The 22,368-nt window shown below is 44.3% G+C and overlaps 1 protein-coding gene across 20 annotated transcripts in view; it reads right to left on the minus strand.

Annotated features, from left to right (window-relative positions):
• Positions 1-22,368, minus strand: part of LOC125454422 (probable G-protein coupled receptor 139) — a 129,845-nt gene that overhangs the window by 37,981 nt on the left and 69,496 nt on the right. For 6 of the 20 annotated variants that reach the window (XM_059646988.1, XM_059646983.1, XM_059646981.1 and 3 more), the window contains one exon: positions 7,920-8,050. The exons of 13 other annotated variants lie outside the window; for them this stretch is intronic. Coding sequence is in view for 3 of the 7 variants with exons in the window: in XM_059646993.1 (XP_059502976.1) it covers positions 7,920-8,050 (131 nt within the window). In the remaining 4 variants the exon portion in view is untranslated. Of the gene's footprint in view, positions 1-7,790; positions 7,893-7,919; positions 8,051-22,368 lie in introns of those variants that run through there. One more of the 20 variants, XM_059646990.1, reaches the window with a different exon arrangement.

The raw sequence follows: 22,368 nt of genomic DNA on the forward strand, positions 1-22,368 counted from the left end.
AAACACTTCCTTAGCTTCCCAGAGTTCTAGGGTACACTTGATAGGTCTTGGCGATTTAGCCAACTTCCTGCATTTGGACTTACCCAGCATTTCCTCCTCTGTAACACGACATCTTACAAGATTTTAATTTATCTCTATGTGTTCTCTATCTTCCATATCCTTCTCCACAGTTAACACTGATCTGAAATATGTGTTTAACGTCTCCCCTACCTCCTGCAGTTCCACACGTAAGTGACTTTGCTCATCTTTAAGGGGTCTTATTCTCTCCCCAGTTACGCTTTTATCCTAATGTATTTGTGGAAACCTTTTGGATTCTTCACAACCCTATTTGACAAAGCTATCTCATGTCCCCTTTTTGCCCTTCTGAGTTCCCTCTTAAGTACACTCCTGCTGCCTTTACATTCTTCGAGAAAATCACTCAATTATGCTATCTATACCTCACATATGCTTTCTTCTGCTTGACCAGAAGCTGAATTTCTCTAATCATCCAGGATTTCCTGTATCAACCAGCCTTGTCCTTCACACTAGCAGGAATATACTGTGTCTGAGCTCTCAATTTTGAACGCTTCACATTTTCCAGCCGTCCCTTTACCTGGGAATATCTGTACCCCCCCCCCCTCACCTGCTCCCACCACCACCCCCCATCAATCTTTGGAAGTTCTTACCTTAGACTGCCAAAATTGGTCTTCCTCCAATTCAGAACTTTAACTATTAGATCCGGTCTATCCCTGTCCATCACTACTTTATAATCAGTACAATTATAGTCACTGGCACCAAAATGCTCCTCTACTGATGCCCACTCACCTGCCCTGCCTTATTTCTTAAGAGCAGGTCAAGTTTTTCATCTTCTCCAGAAGGTACATCCACATACTGAATTAGAACATTTTCTTACACCTGCTCAACCAATTCCTCTGCATCTAAGATCGGAACACTATGGTAGTCCCAGTCTATGTTTAGAAATTTAAAACCCCCTACCATAACCACCTATTATTCTTACAGATAGCGGAGATGTTATTTCATAATTGTTCATCGATTTCCACTTGCAGTAAGGTGATCAAACCTTTCTTATTTCTCAGTTCCAGCCAAATAACTTCCCTGGACTTCTTTGGAATATCCTCCCTAAATTCGGCTGTAATGTTACCCTTCATCAAAAATGCAACTCCCCATCCTCTCTTGTCCAATCATTTTCTTTACATCTTTCGTATACCATCTAATCCTGAAACATGAAGTTGCCAGTCCTGTCCATTCCTGAGCCACGTCTCGCTGCTATCCCAGTCCCACATTCTTAGCTATGCTCCAAGGTCATCTGCTTTGCCTGCTGGGGATTTTGCACTGAAATAACTGCACATCTCTACTTGGTTCCTGCCTGCACTGTCCGTTTGACTTACAATTTTTCCCAACCTAACCAGTCTCAGATGGATCTCTTTCTTCACTGCCTCCCTGGTTCACAAACCATCCCCTCCCCCCACCCGACTAGTTTAAATCTTCCCGAGCATCTTGAGCAAAACTCCCTGCCAGTATATTTGCTCCCTTCCAATTCAGGTCCAATCCGTCCTTCTTGTACAGGTGGCTCCTACCCCAAAAGACATTCCAGTGATCCAAAAATGTGGATTCTTCTCCTCTGCAATGCATTCATCTGCTCTAGGCTCCCGTTCCTACCCTCACCAGCTTGTGGTACTCAGAGTAATCCAGCTATTTCTACCCTTGAGGGCCTAATTTTTAAATTCCTGCTTAACTTCCTATATTGTCTCCTCTTAACTTCATTTGTTTCTCTTCCTATGCCATTACTTCCAATGTGTACAATAACCTCCTGCTGATCTCTCTCACCTTTGAGAGTATTTCACACTCCGAGATACCTTTGATTCTGGCTCCAGGGAGGCAACACATCATTCTAATGTCTCGCTGTCAGCTACAGAAACATCTTTCTGTGCCTCTGCCTATGGAGTCCCCTCTCATAACCAATGGCCTGGAACTGGTGTCATATTAGAAACAGTCTCTGTAACAGGAAACTGGTTGCCAGTCCTCCATTCTCCAGAGACTTGACCGCTCGCTACATTTTTCAACACAGCAAACTTGTTTGAGATGGAGATCACCACAGGAGATTCCTGCACGACCTGACTCCATCTTCCTTTCCTGGAGATCAACCAACGACCTGACTGCATCTTCAGTTTATCTCCCTCCTTGCAACTGACATCCATCATATCCCCTAGCTAGCGTAAATTCCTAGTTGTCTCCAACTGCCACTCCAACCAATCCACACGATCCTACAGGATTTGCAACTAAAAACACACTCCCTGTAGGCATAGTCAGCAGTAACATGGAAATACTCCCTAAGCTCCCACATTCAACAGGAAGAGCACATCTCTCTATTGAAGGCCATCTTTGCATCTCAACGACCTACAGACCCAGAAAATAGCAGAATAACTGCTCTAAGATAGTTTATACTTTTATTTTAAATTTTTAAAATTTAATCAAGAGGCAGATCTCAATAACAACATATAATAAAATAAACACTCTACTCACTACTGTAGATTTACAAAAGGAAAACAGTAGAAGTTCCATTTTAAAAAGACATTTAGCTGCTCTCCTATCATGAGTTCCCGCACACAGGTTTCTCCAAGGTCAGACAACACCCTAGGACTTTTTCTCCATTGGAATCACTTTCCACGTGTCACTCTTCAGCTTTAGACAGTTGCCAGGATAGAAGAGGACTTGGAAATTGGGGAATGGAACTTTCAGCAGCAATCAATACAAGGTCATGGATTTGTTAAGTTTAAAATGGAGGGTATTCCTGAAATGGTGGAATGGAGAGGGAGGGTGTTGAGCTAGGTCTGGCTGTTGTCAGCGGGCATGTGAAAACTAACAGCACTTTTTGATGATTCCATCAGTGGTAGCAAGTCGATGAGAAATAGGACAAACCAAGGATATATACTGGAGGATGCCAGGTACAAGTACAGCAAAGGAAGGTCAGTTGTCTGTGGGTATGGTAAGGTACAGGGTTATTTCTGAGGAAGGTGCTGATGGTGAAATTAAAAGGAGAAGGGATAAAAATAAGAAGAGACTGAGAGCCCCATTACAATTTCAGTGAACGTGGGGGAGTTGGAACATTGGCAGTTTAACTGGTAAGATTTGGTAGACATCTTCATGCATTGAAAACTTGCTCAGCAAGAGCCAGAGAATGCTAGCTGGACAATAAGAAACCCTAGCTTTGTCCCTGGCACTGCACAAAACATTCAGCCTTCTGATTAAAAACCAAACGTGCTTAGCAACTGCACCACAATAATAGATGTGCGCACAATTGGCAGAACCCCCCAAAACCAAGTGGTCAGCTCCTGCTTCTCTGAAGCTACTTGGCCTGTTGTGTTCCTCCAGCTCCATAGAGTCTCTGACTCCAGTATCTGCAGTTCTTGTTGCCTTCTCTGTTAAACGTTCATGGCTACAAATTATCCCGGCCAAAATCCACCCATTTCTCGAAAAATCTATTTAAAAGAATGAATGACCAAAACGTTGAATGGGCTTCACTAGTACATTGTGAAGAAGTGCAATATTTCCCCACGTTCACTGAGAATGCAAGATGAACAGGTTTTGAAACAACAAAGCTGATTTCCCAACAAAAAAAAAGAGGAAAAAGTGACAGAAAAAACGGTCAGGATTTTCTCAACAGAATTGCCTGGGATTTTCATCCGTCAACCCTAAACAGCGATATGTGCAGATGAAATCCATTGCAAGAGGCAACTGTGAGCAGCAAACTCTGACATAACCGTGGCTGAGTGGTTAAGTGATGGGTTGGTAATGCACTCACGTGTAGTTTGAATCCTACTGACTGGAATCTGCAGCTCTGCTGCTTTCATAAAACAAGTGCCCACAAGGTTCTAATGAAACAAACACACTTGCAATATCTTATGGCATTTTTGAGAAAGTTTGCAAACTGCAGGATCCCTTTAACCGGTCAGTGAGATTGTTTTGCCATCAGTTGTTACATTTTCATTTTGATTCACCGAGCATGCAAGAGGCCCATGTTTAGAAACAAGAAACTTGTTTTGTTTTCACAAAGAGGAAAATGTGAGGCAGCAGACTTCAGGTCATGAAACATTTCACAAATAGGAACGATTTTTGTCCTGGAATCAATCAGCTGACATATTGATCTGCATCCTCACAACAGCGATATTGACCAAAAAAAAATCCAGTGCAAGAGACCATGCTAGCGCAATCACATATTTGTGGCTAAGTGATTAAAGTGATGGATTTGAAATCTCTTGGGGTTACCCCAATGCAGGTTGGAATCCTGCCGACTATTTTCTAAATGGCGAACGATCTGAAGCACAGGGGTCTTAGAGCTCTGGTTCAATGTGCTCTTCAGGTTAACATGGAGGTTCAGTTTGTGTCAAAAAGGCAAAATAAATTTTAATATTTATTTCAAGATGGTTAGCATACAAGAGCAGAAAGGTACTGCTGAGGCCCTAAAAAGCTCAGGTCAAACTGCCGATGAAACATCGTGAGCAGTTTTGAGACACAGACCTGAGGAAGATTGTGTTTGTCTTGGAAGGAGTACAGAAACGGTTTACAAGAAAGATGCTATGGATGAGGTGGTTGTCAAATGAGGAACAGTTAAGGGCTGTGGGTCTGTATTTGATGAGGTTTCGATGGAGGAAGCAGAACTTTGTTCAAACTGACAGAATACAGAGGGGTGTGGAGAGAGTGGAAGTGGAGCAGATATTGCCATTGATAGGAGAGGCTCAGGCAGAGCCTCTGTGTGAAGGCACAACCCTTTAGAGCTGAGGTGTGGAGGAATTTCTTCAGCCAGTTGGTAGTGAATCTGTGCGTTGCTGCAGAGAGCTGTGGAGGAGAAATCACTGAATGAATGGCAGACAGAGATAGGTAGGTTCTTGATGAATAAGGGGATCAAGGCAAGAGAACACTGTTGAGATAGATATTAGCCACAATCAAATGGTTCAGAGAATGAAAATAGGGAAGTTTTCAAAAACTCTAGAATGCACTACTTGGCCAACACCAAGAATACTGTGAACAGTATTCCCTTTATCCAGGGGGAATAAATATTCTTTCCCTGGAGGCAGTCCAGAGAAGAATCAGAAGATTGATGCTCTTTATGGAGGGGCTTTCACAAGAAGACATGGAAAAGATTGAACTTGAACTCTTTGGAATTTAGAATAAAAGGTAAACCTATTGATACATTGAAGACTCTTTCGTGTTTTGACAGGGTCAGTGCGAAGAAGTTGGCTCCCCTTGCATGAGAATCTAGAAACGGAGGGCATAAAAAAACAATCACAGTAAGGGCTCACTCATTCAAGGAGATGAGGAGGAATTTCTCCAATTGGAGGGGAGAGAACCTGTTAATTCCTCACTGGAGAGGGTGGTTGAAGCTGGATTAACTGCAGAGAGTCAGATTTTTAAATCAGTGAGGGAATCAGGGTCATTTTGAAAAGGCATGAAAGTAGACGTGAGGATTATCAGAGCAGCAGCGATCACATTTCATGGTGGAGCAGGCACAGTGGGTGAAATAGCCTTCTTCCCCAGAAAGTCTCATCTCTTAACTATATCAGAGTGATGCTCAAAGTTATCTATTCACTTCGCTTTGTGCTATCATTCCATCTACCTTGTTGCAAATGTGGAGAGACTTTCAGTGAGTGGGCTAAAAGTGATGGCTAGAGGTTGCAGAGATAGACAGATATTCGGGGACTGCAGAATTTTACAGAATTAAAGACTGTTGTATTTTTGGTGGAGACTGTTATTGGCGGAAAAGGGATTCAGGGATGGCGAGTTGTGTGCAGACAAGCACTCGGGGGAAAAAAAAATAGAAAATGCAGCACATTGAAGGACAGTCGTGACATTTGGAGAATATTAAAGGCATGGGGTGGACAGTATGAGATAGAGAACCTTGGGGAAAGAGAGAGAGAAAAAGAGATTACAGAGGCCTGAAGGAGGTACACATATAAAGATGGCTCTAGGGCCTGGAGGAAGCTACCAGAAAGGGAAGGATGTAGGGACAAGAGGTATTTACGTGGATAGGGAGAGTGCTAGTGAAGGTGAGCTGGAGGAGGAATGTGGGCACTTGAGAAGCTTGCAGAGAGGGGGAAAGTCGTAGAAGCTGGAGGATGTTACACAGTTGGGGAGATTTGAGATCACTGAAGGTGAGGGATGGTCACTCATCTCAATGTACATGGATAAGGAGAACCACCAATTGGCCAGGGACAACACCAAAATCCTGGGACAAGCAAAGTAGAGACAGACTTGTGAATTCCTGGCAGGAAAATACAATGTTGCTTCATTGGAGGCTGCACTGACGATGTTACCCAATCACTACAAGAGCTACAAATTAACTCCAAAACCTTAGGGACGGTTCTATCGATAGTGAGGGCTTAGGGACATGCGAAAAGTTAGCAAGGTAGGAAGGTTTATTGGGTCTGGACGAGATTACAGGGATAGGGACGGATCAAGGGATTGGAGACTTTTTTCACAGATAAGGGTTATTGAACTGGTGAAGGTTACACAGATCGTGAGTGACTTTGAGAGTGAGGGCAAACACAGGCATGGAACTGAAGGAGGTTTGAAATAGAGACAGCTGTAGGAACTGGATACAGTAATCAAGAGGATGTTACAGGTCCATGGATGATTTCGGTGACTTCAGGAGGATACAGAGATAGAAAAGGCTAGCAATGACTGGAGGAGGCAGGATTGGGGAACACCGTAGTGATGGGAGAACGTCACAGCGATAGAGGAGATTGTAGAGACTGGATGAGATTGCAGACATTGGGAGGATTAAAATAACTTCAAAACGCTGTACAAAGGGAGGGTTGCGGGGATTGGAGCGGTTTATACAGGCAGGAAACGCTATAGGGATTGGGGAATCTTATGCAGATGGGGCAGTCTGGAGGAATGGTCAATGGTTACAGAGGACATGAGGTGACGTAGGACGGCAGGTAGGAGTGTTACAGGGATTGGAGATGGTGACGGTGATAATCACGTGTTGTAGGGTCTGGGAGATGTTACAGAGTCAGGGTGGACTGTAGGTACTGGACAAGATGATAGATAAAAGAGACAGTATGAACTGCAGATGCTGGAGAACCTGAGATAACAAGGTATAGAGCTGGATGAACACAGCAGGCCAAGCAGAAGGGGTGTCCAGGCCCAAAATGTCAGCTTTCCTGCTCCTCAGGTGCTGCTTGGCCTGCTGTGTTTATCCAGCTCTGCACCTTGTTATCTAATGACAGTTATAAGGCTTGTTGTAGTGACAGGAGGAGGAGGAGGGGTGGGGGGAGAGGAGGGGGGGAGGAGGGGGGGGAGGAGAGGAGGGGGGGAGGAGAGAGGGGTGGGAGGAGAGGGGGAGGAGAGGAGGGGGGGGAGGAGAGGAGGGGGGGGAGGAGAGGAGGGGGGGGAGGAGACTGGGATTGGGCATGTTATCAAGACTGGAGCAATTTGCAAAGATGGAGAGGGTGGTCATCATTTGTGTAGGTTTTAAATATACTGAGGGATTTTAGGGAGGACAGGAGATTACAGAGATACCAATTGTTGTCAGAGCCAGAAGGATTCAATGCAATTGCACAGATCAGTTGGAACAAAGGATCTGTAAACTTGTTGTATGACTAGGACATGACAATAGAAACAATGTTGGAGTGGGAACACAGAAGTGAAAGATCCCAGGCTTCAATACTACCCTCTTGAGAGAGGCCTGCTTTCATCTCTACTGCACTCATCCTCACCGAGGCAGCACAGGCTGAGATTGATAACTGTGGACTTCCTCTGCTGTCCTAGGAAGGCTCAGTACAACTGACCTGAAAGTAGGGTGGTGATTGAGTCTTGGGTCTTTCTGTGTTGTGCTATAACTTTAGCACTGTATGTCCATCATGTCTTGTGGGTTGAGGTTTTAAGCGGTGTAATCTGTTCACTGTGAGTGATCATACCTCACTGCAGGATTTATTGAAAGCTCCAGATCTCACTGTCCTTTGTGTCTTGAGCTGACCAATCAACTTCCATGCAGTGATGGACAAGACTGGAGTTGGAAATTCTGCTAGGTCAGGAGCTTCCTGAGTGGCTGCCAAAGACAGAGACATAGACAGACTGAGAAATTGTATTGATTCAGTGAGAATGATACATGTAGAATGGCAGTGAGTTCCTCCCTCTGTACAATGTACAATGTACAATGTACCTCCCACTGAAATGGACCAGCAAGGCCCTTGGTTCAAAGGCAGCATGGGTAAGCAATAAACACTGGCCAGCCAGAGTCACCCACATCTCACGAGTAAATAAATAATCAAGTAAACTGTGTTGGGGCCAGTCTCCTGGCCAATCACATCAGTAGGTTTATGGACAAGTCTTTAAACTGACAGAGTGGATGCAAGACAGGGTACAGGTGAAAGGAGATTTCCAAATTGAAATGGAAAAGGCAAAGCTTTGGAACAGCATGGTGATGTGGCAGAAGTCAAGCACAAAGGAGCAGGAAGGGAAAGAGTTTCACTAAAGCTGCACACATGTGAAAAGATGTGTGACAGGAAATCCTGGTAAAAAGTAAATTGTAGTACAGGCAAAACTGATGAATTAAACTGCATTTATTTCAATGCAATGGGCCGGACAGGTAAGGCAGATAAATTCAGGGCACAGATGGGGACATGGGCCTGGGATATCAAAGGTAATACAGAGACACAGCTGAGGGAGAGAAAGGACGAGCAGATCAATGTTCCAGGGCACAAACACTACAGGAAGGATAGTAGCCGGAGGCAAGATAGGAAGGTAGAGGTATTTTAGAATGGGAGGAAACATGACGGCAGTGTTCATAGACAATATTCCTGGGGTTCGCCCAGTGAAACAATATTAGTGGAACTGAGAAATAAGAATGAGTACAATTGTACTAAAGGCCCCCCAAAGTCGGTGAGTGATTGGGGAGCATACATGTTGGGAGATCTTAGATATCTCAGAATAATAGGGATCTAATCGTCAGGGATTCTAATTTTCCAAACGTAGGCTAGTACTGCCGTAGTGTTAACCACCTTGATGGGAAGAATTTGTTAAGTATGTTAAGAAAATCTGCCATCATTACCTGGTCAGGCCGATACATGACTTAGGACCCACAGGAACTTGGTTGGCTCACAATTATCCTCTGAAATGGAATGGCAAGCCATTCAGTTCAAGGGCTTCCAGGGGTGGGCAATAAATGCCAACCAGCCAGTGACACCCATATCTCATGAGTGAATAAATAATAACTGGAACTGTGCTGGGACCAGTGTCCTGGCCAGTCAAGATGGTAGGTCTATGGACAGGCCTGTAGACTGACAGAGAGGGTGCTGGGACAGGGTTCAGGTGAAAGGAGATTTCTAAACCCAAACACAAAAGGTGAAGCATTCGAACAGCACAGCAATGTGGCTGAAGACAAGCAGAAAGGGACAGGAAGCAAAAGTTTCACGAAAACTGTACATGAGTGAACAAGTTTGTGACAGGAAATTTTGGTAAAAGAAATACATTATGGTGTTCCTTTTTGTACTGGACAAAGTATATGCAATAAAATAGTGTCATTCGAAGAGGAGCTCAGATTGTTTTTGTCAGTGTTCCTTTGAATAACATGTTGTGCAACAGGCTAGTGACGTAACTATCCCAAACCGACCGTTGTGTAATGAAGCTGAGTGAGTGAGTAATGTCACAACCAGAGATCCTAAGGGAAATTATGAAAAAGTGGAATTCAAAGGGATTATAAAGTTTTGAAGTGATCACACAAAGTACAAACAACAATCAGAAAGAGAAATGAGGCCATTACAGCAGTTTGAGAGGGGAACTGACCAAGTTAAACAGGGTAAAAAGAGACTGAAATGTATGACTGTAAATGAACAGTGAAAAACGCTTGAAGGAACAGTGTAAAATATTCAAAGGATATTCCATTGAAACAGACACACCTCTCAGCAAGAAATTTCTATGTGTATCTCACTCACAGCAAAAAGTATAATATTCAAATTAAGAAAGGCTTAGAAGACAACCTAACAATTACCTAACAATTCTGAAGACAAAGAATGTGCTTCAGAAAATGACAGCGGACTACCAAAGTACAGTAGTAGGTGTTAAAATAGATTTCAAGGAGTCTCCTCGCTGGAGGAATGTGGTAGGAAGAGGTATCATTGTTGGGGTTCCATGAAATGACAGCAACAGTGTCTGCTGAAGGTGTTGAGAGTGTTTCAGAGAGTGGCAAGGGCCTGAGCAATGTCACAAAGCCAGTACAAATTGCCACACTGTTTGCAGAGGGCGGGGAGAGAAACATACCCTCTTATTTTTTCATTCATGGGACTTGGGCATCACTGGATGAACAAGCATTCAGTGCCAATTGCTGATTGCATTGGGCAATCATTAAGTGACAGTTATTTTGTTATGGGTCTGGAGACATATGTCCGCCAGGCCTGGTCAGATGTCACTCCCTAAAGGGCATTCATGAATGAATGGAGGTTTTTATTTTAAAAACAGATGATCAACAATGGACACACCACGTCTGATTATTTTATTGAATTCTAACTCCATGATCTGCCACGGTGGGATCCAAACCCAGGTCCCCAGAACATTATCTGCATTTCCGAATTGACAGCCTATTGGTAATGTCATGAGACTACGGCCGACCCCATAATTGAGTTGGTTGAAGAGATACAGAGTGTTGCCGAACATGGTGACCATGGCAACTACAGAGCACGTTGTGTGATCCAGAACAAGCATCAGAGATGGAAAGTGAGAAAGGGCTTTGAGGTGTACCAGAGACCAACAGGGCAGGTGGTGATTAAACAGGTTCGACATTGTGAGGAGATGTCAGAACAGGAGGATGTTAGGGCTTCTGGGCAGTTGCAGACAAGAGGAATGCTGTCGGGACTGGATGAAGACACAGTAATAAGGGAGGGTTTTGTTTTTTGAGCAAGAGGTGCCAACACAAAACACAGCACTGAACATTCAAAGTTCACAGAGCTCTCAAAGGCCACACACACGAATAATCACAATAAAGATCATCTCCACACTCATGTCAGTTGTGTGTGATATTATTACTCAAAACTCCACAGGATAAAAAACCTGGTCTCCACACAAGACTGAATATTTACAAGTCATTTGATTAAAATTAGATCATAAATAACTGGCCATTTGAAGTCCTCAGGGTAAATAAAAACTCCCCAAAGATCATCGACAATTTATAATTCACAACGTATGAACTAGCAGTCCACACAGAATTACCCAAATGCAGTAAAGGATGGGAAGGCTGGGAAGGCTTTAAAGCAGAGGGAAAAAGAGGTTAACAAAGACGTTACATGGGTGACAGTGTGTTTGCTATAAGAACAGGGTGGAGAGACTTGGACGGTTTCTGCTCATGCGTTGGTGGCTGAGGTGGGGTGGGAGAACCTGTTGAAGTATAAAACAGAGAGGCACGGATAGAGTGAATAATCGGAGTCTCATCCCTCAGGTGGAAATGTCAAATGCAAGGGTCATAAATTTAAGTTGACAGCGGAAAATTTAAAGCGTGTGAGAGTTTTTATACAGAAGTTAGTAAGTGCCTGGAACATACTGCCAGGTGAGGTGGTCGAAGCAGAGATGATAGCAATGTTTAAGAGGCATTTAGACAGATACACGAACAGGCAGGGAATGGAGGATATAGATCACGTGCCACCTGGTGGCATTAGTTTAGAATAGCATCATGGGCATCACAGACATGATGGGACCAAGGGCCTGTTCCTATACTGTACTGTTCTGTGTCCTATGCCCCAACAGACGAAATGAAAGCTCTAAAATTAAACAAAGGATTGCAAAATCTGAAGATTTGAAACAAACAGACCTGGGGGGGGGGGGGGTAAGAAACTAAGTAGGCCTGGCAGCATCGGCGCAGAGAACGGAGTCCTTCAGAAAGCAGAGAGGCACACAGATGCACATACACGCAGACATGCCTAGCCATTTAAAAACCAAACAATAAACTCAGTTCCCCACAGAGAAATTAAAACCAGCTCTGCACACACAACTGACCACAGTCCACAATTTCAAGTGCAACCTTCAGACAGAAATGACCACAGTCCAAAGAATAAAAGACCTCTCCACACAGAACTGACCATTCGCAATCTGTAGCATTAATCATCTCCACAAACAAAACTGCATGCTCACAGATCACAAGACAAATAGAAGCTCCCCTCACAGTATTGACCATTTTCAGACCACCGGTTGAGAACCAGCTCAAGTGATCCACCTAACCATTCAAAATCTAGGAGTTAAATCCAAACCAGAGACACAATTTACCAAACACAATTTGTAGGAGTAAGCCCACTCCCCAGCAGTGCAATGTTAGATGAAAACAGACAAAGAAGAAAAAAAAGCTAAGTAAAGAAGAAAGGAAAAAGAAAACAGTGGATTTTCCATTTCCTCAGTTCAGGGGAATGACTCAGAGCTGGCTGGGCATAGGCAGTGTACTTTGCAGGAGTAAATAAAGGGTGAGTTGGTGACGGGACAGCGGCCTTGGTACAGTTATTTTACATGTATATACAAAAAAGCAGTTTGCGACACAGGACTGACAAACAGCAGCTCACAGGTTGGAAACAACTCCCCACATAGGAATGACCATATGCCGTCTGCACACAATAGTGGACAATCACAGTCCACAGAACATGTAAAAAACTAACTTTTTTCCACTCAGGAAACTGACTGTTTGCTCTGTCAACATTCTTTTGTTTAAAAATCATTCCACAAATGAACAACTGTTGACAGTTCACAGCATGAAAACAATCACAACAACTGAACATGCAGAGACCTGGCCACTTGCAATCCACAAGAAAATAAAGGACAGTTCCATATACAGAACTGACCATTCATCACTCAAGGGATAAAATAAATCTTCCCAAACACAGAAATGACATTTTGAAATGAAAATGAGTTTTAAAAACAGCATCCCACAGAATGCATGCTGCCCATCGACCGTGCACAGGTCAGCACTGTCAAGAAATACTCTCCACCTGCCTGGATGAATGCAGCTCCAACAATATTCAATGAGCTTGACATCATCCAGCACAAAGCAGCCACATATTTGGAATGATATTTACTCACTTCACTCAAAACACACCATGACAGCAGTGTCTACAATCGACAAGGATTATAAGCAGCAGCATTTCACAAGACCACAAACAATCTGGAAGGAAAACAAAAGCAGGTACATGACACCAGCAGCGTTCCCAAGGTCTCATCCAAGCCACGCTCCTTCCTAACAGCCCTATGGCTGTCACTGTGCCTAAAGGATTGCAGTGGGTCAAGAAAGGCAGCCCACATATAAAAACAGAAGTTGCTGGAAAAGCTCAACATGTCTGCAGAGAAAGCAAAGTTAACATTGCTCAGAACCACCACCACCTTCTCCAGGCAATTAGAAACTCAGAGACCATTCATGACCCCTTCATCCTCTTTGCAATCTCTGTGCAGCTCACAGTCCCATCCATGGTTATGCCATCAACATACTCAGAAACATTAAACTTGACCTGTAAATCTCATTCATCGACAGAGATTAAGAACAGCTAGAGCCCAAGCATGAATCTAACTCAACGTACAGCCTGCAAACTCACAAATCAACAATTCATAAGCATGCGCTTTTCTGTCTGTTAAACAACACATGCCAGCACATCACCTCCAGGTCCATGTGATCCAAATTTGCTGCTTCAGCGGGAACCTGTTAAAATGCAGCTGAAAAGTCAAATCAAGTTTCCTCTTGCCATCATTTTTTGGGTGAAGGGGAACGGGTCTCTGAAATAAATAGAAAAAGAGGGGGGAATGTGACGGTAGAAGGTGCATGAAGATGCGGATAGGTGGGAAAAATACGAACAAGTCAAGGAGACGGGGACGAGCTTGGCTGGTTTTAGGATGAGATCTGGGGTGGGGAAATTTGAAGCTTGCAAAGTCCACATTGAGACCATTGGACTGCAGGGTTCCCAAGTGAAATACGAGGTGCTGTTCCTGATGCCTTTGGGTGGCATCGTTGTGGCACAGGATGGTGAGGGTCTCCAACATGCGGAGATCAATAAGGATCAGGAATTAAATACTTTTGGAGGCGTATTGGTGGATAAGTTACCAACGCCCAATGAAACTTATCCCAAGCTGCTCTAAGGGGCAAGGAAGGAGATTGTGGAGGCCTGGCAGATATATTTAATGGCTTGGTGGCCACAGGTGTAGTGCTGAATGTCTGGAGGATAGTTAATGTGTTTCCTTTGTTCAAGACAGGGAGCAAAGATTGGCCTGGTAATTGCAGAAGAGATAGCCTGACATCAGCAGGAGCAAAATTATTGGAAGAAATTCTGAGAGAAAGAACAAATCAACACTTGCAAAGGAAGAAATCGATTGGGGTAGTCAGTACAGATGCAGGAAAGAGAGATCTTGTCTGATGAATTCAGTCAAGTTGTTTGAAATTGTGTCTAAAACTATTCATGAGGGCAGTGCGGATGTTATGGTTTACAATGACCCTCAATGAGGCCTTTGACAATGTCCTACGTGGGAGGCTGGGATTCAAGGCAAGTTGGCAAACTAGATCCAAAACTGGTGGAGAGTAATTTTTTTGTGATTCAAAGCCTTTGACCATCAGCAGACCACAGGGTCCATTGCTGTTTATTCTGTACATTAATGACTTGGTTGTGAAAGCAGGATGTATCATCAGTAGGTTTTTAAGATGACACGAAAGTTGGGGGTGTTGTCCATGGAGAGGTGGATGGTCTCAGGTGATAGTCTGATATTGATCAGCTGATGAACTGAGCAGAGTCATGGCAGATGGAACTTATTTCTGATAAGTGTGAAGCAATACACTGTGGGAGGTATGGCAAGTGAGGGACATACGTAATGAACAGTAGGTACAGACACAGTACTGAAAAACAAAAGGAACTTGGTACATAAGTCAAAAGATCACTGACGATGTCAGCACAGACAGACATGGTGGTAAAAACAGCCAAACTTTGGGCACGACAAGGTGAATTTTTAGAGGTAGCTAAAAGGGTTTATCCAGCCCATCAGAGGTGTTGGACCCTAAACTGCAGGAAAGAGTGAAGGCAGGAAAGAGGTTGGTGCAGAAGTTCAAGAAATCAATTTAAATAGACAAGGCTGGCAACAGCAGGGCAGGAAATGAGGTAAAACTGATGAATTAAACTGTATTCATTTCAATGCGATGGATCCGACAGGTAAGGCAGATAAACTCAGGGAATGGATGGGGACATGGGACTGGGATATCAAAGGTATTACAAAAACACAACTAGGGAAAGAAAGGACAAGCAGCTCAAATTTTCGGGATACAGACGCTACAGGAAGGATAGAAGGGGAGAGGTATTTTTGAATTGGTAAAACATGACGGCAGTGTTGATAGAGAATATTCCTGTGGTTTGCCCAGTGAAGTGATGTTCGCACAACTGAAAAACCAGAATGGGTGATTGCTTTGATACAATTGTACAACAGGCCCTCAACAGTCAATGAGAAATTTAGGAGCAAATATGTTGGAAGATCATAGAATGCCTATTGTGTGGAAACAGGCCCTTCGGCCCTACATGTCCACAGCAACCCTTGCAGCGTCCCATCCAGACCCAACCTCCTTTCAACCACACACCCGCGAACACTGCGGGCAGTCTGGCATAGCCAATCGACCTAGCCTGCACATCCTTGGATCGTGAGAGGAAACCGGAGTACCCAGAGGACACCCACACAGGCACAAGGAGGAATGTGCAAACTCCACAGTCGCCCAAGGCTGGAATCAAACATGGGTCCCTGGCACTGTGAGGCTGCAGTGCTCACCAAACTTAGAGCAAATATGTTGTGAGATCTTAGATACCTGTAAGAATAATAGGGGTGTAATTTTAGGGGATTATAATTTTCCAAACTTAGACTAGTACTGACATCATGTTAAGCACTTTGATGGGGGCACTTTAAGTGTGTTACACACACTCAACCTATACGTAGAGAGCCCGACTGAAGAAGGGGCAAAACCTGACCTCCACATGTGAAACAAGGTCGGGCAAGGGACTGAGGTGTTATTGGGGCAGCACTTTGGCAATGTGACCACAATTTTATTAGTTTGGAAAAAAACTATGGGAAATGATTGGCTTGGTCCACAAGCTCAAGTTCGAAACTCGAGCATTCCCAATTTTGATGGTATTTGACAGGAAATTTCAAAATTGATTGGGGAGGCTATTTGCAGGTAAAGGGGCATCTGGAAATTTGGAAGCTTTCAAAAGCGAGAGGTCAGAGCTGGCACGTTCTTGTTAGTATGATGGACAGTGCCAACAGAAGTAGGAAACTCTGGATGACTGGTGATATAGAGGTTCCAGTCAAGAGAAAGGGGATATAGCTGGATCAAATGAATCCCTTGAGGGAGTATAGCAATACACTTTATGAAGGAAATCCGGAGGACAAAAATGGGATGAGAGATAATTTTGGCTGATCAGATTAGGGAGAATACAAAGAGATTCTCTGAGTATATTAAGGGCAAAATAGTGACAAGGAAGAAAACAGGGATGCATAGAGATCAATGAGGCCACAGATACGGGGAACCACAGGAGCTGGGTGAGATACTGAACAGTATTTCACATCAGTACTTACTGTGGGGAAAGACTAGGACATTCAGCAAAATAAAGAGCAATGTTTTGAAAAGAGTCCACACGACAGAAGAGTGATGCTGGAGGTCTTAAAAAGTTTGATCATGTGGATCTGAGGACTTTCAGGAAACCAGGGATGAATATGTTGGACCCCTAGCAGAGATATTTTCCTCAAGCAATGGAGGCTGTGGGGTGATCTTTAGAGGCTTATGAATGCGCCTGAGCAGCATATAAAAGGTGAATAGACAAGACCTCTGCTCCCAGGGTAGGGGAGTCCAAAAGTAGACAGCGTAGTTTTGAGGTGACAGGGGAAAACTTTAAAACAGACCTGAGGGGCAATGCTTTCCACACAGAGAATGGCGCAAATATTGAACGAGCTTCCAGAGGAAGTGGTGGAGCTAAGTACAATTACAACAGTGAAAAGACATTGGGGCTGGTACACAGACAGAAAAGGTTTGAAAGTGTCCGGGCCAAACGCAGGCAAACGTGACTTGTTCAGTTCAGCAAACCTGGTCGGCATGGATGAGCTGGGCAGAACAGTCTGTTTCCTAGTGCACAACTCTAGGACTTCAGTTACTGGAGGAAGAGACTACCGAGACAAGGCATGTTGCAGAGACTGAAGCAAGTTACAGGGACAGGGATAGTAGTCAGTTTTGGAGTATGTTTCAAATATATAGAGAGATTAGAGAGGGGAGGTGGTCACAGAAACAGGAGCAGTTACACGAGTTAGAATGGTTGAAGACACTAGTCAACGAGACAGGACATAGATAAAGTGCTGGACGGGGAACACAGACCAGAAAAGATCAGAGGCAGCATTACCACCCTGCTTTGGGAAATTAGCTTTCACTTAACTTGTGCTGATCCTCACTAAGAAAGCACAGGGCTGGATTGATAACCATGCACTCTCTGTCCCGGCTACAGAAGGCATAGTATAACAATGTTTAAGGTCAGCCTACTTTAAATGACAGATGAGTGATTGCATCTGACTCCATAATCAGGGACAGTAATCTGCCATCCTCACTTTGTCAGGCCTACACGTGACTCCAGACCCACAAGAATGTGATTGACTCTCAACTACCCTCTGAAAAGGCACAGCAAGTCATTCAGTTCAAAGGCAACTAGGGTTGGGCAAAAAATGCTGGCCAGCCAGAGACATCCATATCTCATAAGTGAATACGTAATGGCTGGAACCATGCTGGGACTAGTATCCTGGCCAATCATGTATGGTTTAGAAGGGGTGGACACTAGGAAGTTGTTTCCGTTAGGCGGGGAGACTAGGACCCGTGGGCACAGCCTTACAATTAGAGGGGGTAAATTTAAAACTGAAATGAGACGACATGTCTTCAGCCAGAGAGTGGTGGGCTTGTGGAATTCATTGCCGCAGAGTGCAGTGGAGGCCGGGACATTGGATGCCTTCAAGGCAGAGATCGACAAATTCTTGATCTCAGAAGGAATCAAGGGCTACAGGGAAGTGGTGTTGAAATGCCCATCAGCCATGATTTAAATGGCGGAGTGGACTTGATGGGCCGGATGGCCTTACTTCCACTCCTATGTCTTATGGTCTTCTGTCAGTACACTTATGGACAGGGCTTTAAACTGACAGAGATGATGCTGGGACAGGGCTACAGGGAAAAGGAGATTTCCACATCAAAACAGAACGTGTGAAGCAGTGGAACAGCACGGTGATGTGGCTAAAGATAAGCAGAAAGGATAGGAAGCACAGAGTTTTACCAAAACCGTACATCAGTAAAAGGGTTTGTGACAGGAAATTGCGCTTCAAAAGTACATGACAATGTCACTTTTTTGGAACGGACAAAGTACGTGCAATAAAATAGTGGCATTCGAGGAGGAGCTCAGAATATTTTTGTCAGTGTTTCTTTTAATGAAATGTTGTGCAACAGGCTAGGGACGTAGCTATCTCAGATCGATTGTTGTGTGATGAAGCTGAGTGAATGAGTAATAACACACCGAGAGATCCTCCAGGAAATTGTGGAAAAGTGGAATTCAAAGGGATCAGAGATAATGGGAACTGCAGATGCTGCAGAATCCATGATAACAAAGCATGAAGCTGAATGAAGACAGCAGCCCAAGCAGCATCTTAGGAGCACAAAACCTGATGTTTCGGCCTAGACCCTTCATCAGGCAGGGAGATGGGGAGAGGGTTCTGAAATAAATAGGGAGAGAGGGGGAGGCAGACCGAAGATGGATGGAGACGATAGGTGGAGAGGACAGTATAGGGGGAGAGGTTAGGGAGGGGATAAGTCAGTCCTGGGAGGACAGACAGGTCAAGGGGGTGGGATGAGTTTAGTAGGGAGGAAATGGAGGTGCAGGTTGAGGTGGGAGGACGGGATAGGTGAGATCAAGAACAGGTTAAGGAGGCAGGGACAAGTTGGGCTGGTTTTGGGATGCAGTGGCGGGCGGGGGGTGGATTTTGAAGCATGTGAAGCCCACATTGATACCATTGGCCTACAGGGTTCCAAAGCAGAATGAGTTGCTGTCCCTGCAACCTTCAGGTGGCATCATTACGGCACTGCAGGAGGCCCAGGAAGGGCACGTTGTCTAAGGAATGGGAGGAGGAGTTAAAAATGGTTTGCGACTGGGAGGTGCAGTTGTTTATTGCGAGCTGAGTGCAGGTGTTCTGCAAAGCGGTCCCCAAGCCTCTGCTTGGCTTCCCCAACGTAGAGGAAGCCACAATGGATACAGTGGATGCATTATACCATTTTGGCAGATGTACAAGTGAACATCTGCTTGATTTGGAAAGTCATCTTGGGGCCTGGGATGGGGGTGAGGGAGGTGGTGTGGGGGCAGGTGTAGCACTTTCTGCGGTTGCAGGAGAAGGTGCTGGGTGTGGTGGGGTTGGAGGGGAGTGTGGAGTGGACAAGAGAGTGTCCCGGAGAGAGTGGTCTCTGCGGAAGGCAGGCAAGGGTGGGGATGGAAAAATGTGTTTGGTGGTGGGGTCGGATAGTAGATGGCAGAAGTGTCGGAGGATGATGCGTTGTATCCGGAGGTTGGTAGGGTGTTATGTGAGGACTAGGGGCATTCTCTTTGGGCGGTTATCGCAGGAGCGGGGTGTGAGGGATGTGTTGTGGGAAATGCGGGAGACATGCTCCCAAGTCGAGCTCAAACAGTTCATCCACTTCACCAGCATCTTCCACCCCAACCTCAAGTTCACCTGGGCCATCTCCAACACATCCCTCACCTTCCTGGACCTCTCTGGGAAGCAGCAATGAGAACATAAATCAGAATCACAGCACTGGCAGGCATTCTGAGTGGAGATTAATGCGGTTCAAAAAATGCATTCCAACAAACTAAAAAGGGTCAGTTTCCAAAACCCAGACCTCCCTGAAAATCTAGGAAACTTTCAGGCAGCAAAGGAAACATTATGTCTGACTGTGGAAAGTCAAACCTGCAATAAGCTGAGAGGATTGTAGAACATGGAGGTGCACAAACTAAAGAGATTAGAAAGCAAACAGTGTATGAGAAATCATGTTGGCAAGAAACATCAAGATGATCTTCAGGAGTTTTTTTTCCCAACACAGAAGGAGCAGAAAAAAGTTATGTGAGGATTAAAAAAATATAAACCATGTGGAAATTGAAATATGGACTCCTCAACAACGTTGGCTATGATGGGGAACATAGCAGAATCATCTGAGAAATCCATAAGACCTTTATCAATATTAGAAGAAGATAATCAGATTTAGGAAAGTGAAATCTGGTCATTGACACATGGTGATAAGAATGGCAAGATTTGGGAACCTTGGGCCATAAGAGAAATTGTGAGCTTAGTCAAAAAGAAAAATTAGATTCATGTAAGATTTCAGAAACTGAAGGCAGACAGACCCCTCAAAAATATAAAGAAAACAGCAAGACCTTGGGAGGGCCAAAAGGGGCCATGAAATATCTTTGCCTGACAGGATGAAGGAAAATCCCAAGCCATTTTACAGAATATAAGGAACAAGAGAGGAGCAAGGGAAAGGTTACATCCACTCAAGGACAAAGAAGGGAATTTATGCATAGAGGTGGATGAAGCGGGTGAAAGCCTTGATGAATAATTGCAATGGTATTGACAAAAGGAGAAGAGTATGGTGGCTGGTCAGTCCAGAAAGGGGGTATCTTCATATTGAAGAGCATTCCAATATTAAAAAAATGGTGGTGCTGGGTGTTCTGAAAAGCATTACAGTAGAAAAGTCTCAGTCTCTGATGGGATTAATGCCAGAATCTGAGGGAATAAATTGCTGGAGCCTCATACAAAATCTTTGTGTCCTCTTTAGTAACAGCATAGGTACTAGAGTATTGGAGAATAGCCAATGTTGTTCCTTTAAGGGCAACGAGAATAATCCAGGAAATTACTGACATGTGAAACTTAGGTCAGTAGTTAGGAAATTATTGGAAAAGGTTCTTTGGGATAGAACTTACTCATTTTTGGAAAACAGGTGGACTTGTTAACAATAGGCAGTGTGGTTTTATGCAGGCTAAGTCACGTCCCACAGGCTTGATTGAATATTTTAAGTAAGGGACGAAGATGACTTATGAGATCATGGGGCTGGGTGGTGTCCATGTGGATGTTCACAAGATGTTTGATAAGGTTCCTCATCGCAGGGTAACACAGTACGTGAAGTCAGGTGGATCTGCAGTCAGCTGTTAAGATGGAAGCAGAGCTGACTTGGTCATAGTATGCTGGAAGTGGTTTTCTGACTGGAGGTCTGTGTGTTGCAGAGATTGGTGCTGGGGCAGATGTGCTTTGTAAAATACATAAATGATTCGCAGGAGAGTGTAGGTAGCCTGATCAGTAATTTTCTGGGTGGCTCAAAGATTGTGGACTGTGGATCGTGGGACAATTACCAAAGGATAAAGCAGGTCAGAGATAAACTGGGAACTTAGATGGTGAAAAGGCAGATGTGATTTCATCTGGACAAGTGCAAGGTGAAGCATTTTGGAAGACTGAATGCAGAAGACAACGATACAGTAAATGGAAGAAATCTTCTTGCATCAATAAGCAAAGAGATCCAGGCGTACAGATCCATTGTTCCCCGAAAGTGGCAACTCAACCGGAATTTGTTGCCAAAACAGCATATTTCATGCCTGTGTACATCAATCAGGGTGCAGAGTATTAAAAAAAACATGTTGCAGATGTATACAAATTTAGTTCAGACACATTTGCCAGCAGAAGGATGTACATGTGTTGGAGAGGGTATAGAAATGGGTTACCAGGATGCTGCTTGGCTTGAAGGGTATTATCCACGACGAGGCCTTTGGATGCAGTCACAGACATGAGAAGTGATGTCGCAACAGAAGGAGGCTACACAGGTAACAACATTTCCAACAGCTGGTGCAGTGGCTCAAGGCGGAAGTTCACCACCACCTTCTCAGGAGTGAATCAAAATCGACAAGAAAGGCTGGCTCAGACAGCAATGCCCACATCCCACAAATAAACAAATGAAATAAAGATCTACAACCAGCACTGAAGTCACTAAGCAAGTCTCTTTCCACAGTACTTCACAAACCAGGAACAACTATAGCGAGGAAGAACAAGAGCGACAGTTGCGCGGGATCACCAGTACACCCAAAGTTCCCTCCAAGCCATGCTCCATTCTACCATTGCTGTGCCTGTCCCCACACCTAAGGGATTGCAGTTGGTCACAAAGGCAGCACAACAGCACCTTCGAGATGGGAAATACACTATGGCCTAGCCAGTGATGCTTTCATCCCATAAATAATTTTTAAAATCATTTCCTTGCTTTTTCATACAAATCACCTTGCATCTTGTTTTGTCACCACACAAATGGAGACACTATATTTGATACAATGT

Source organism: Stegostoma tigrinum, chromosome 7 (genome assembly GCF_030684315.1).
Source record: "Stegostoma tigrinum isolate sSteTig4 chromosome 7, sSteTig4.hap1, whole genome shotgun sequence".
NCBI classification, from domain to species: Eukaryota; Metazoa; Chordata; class Chondrichthyes; order Orectolobiformes; family Stegostomatidae; genus Stegostoma; species Stegostoma tigrinum.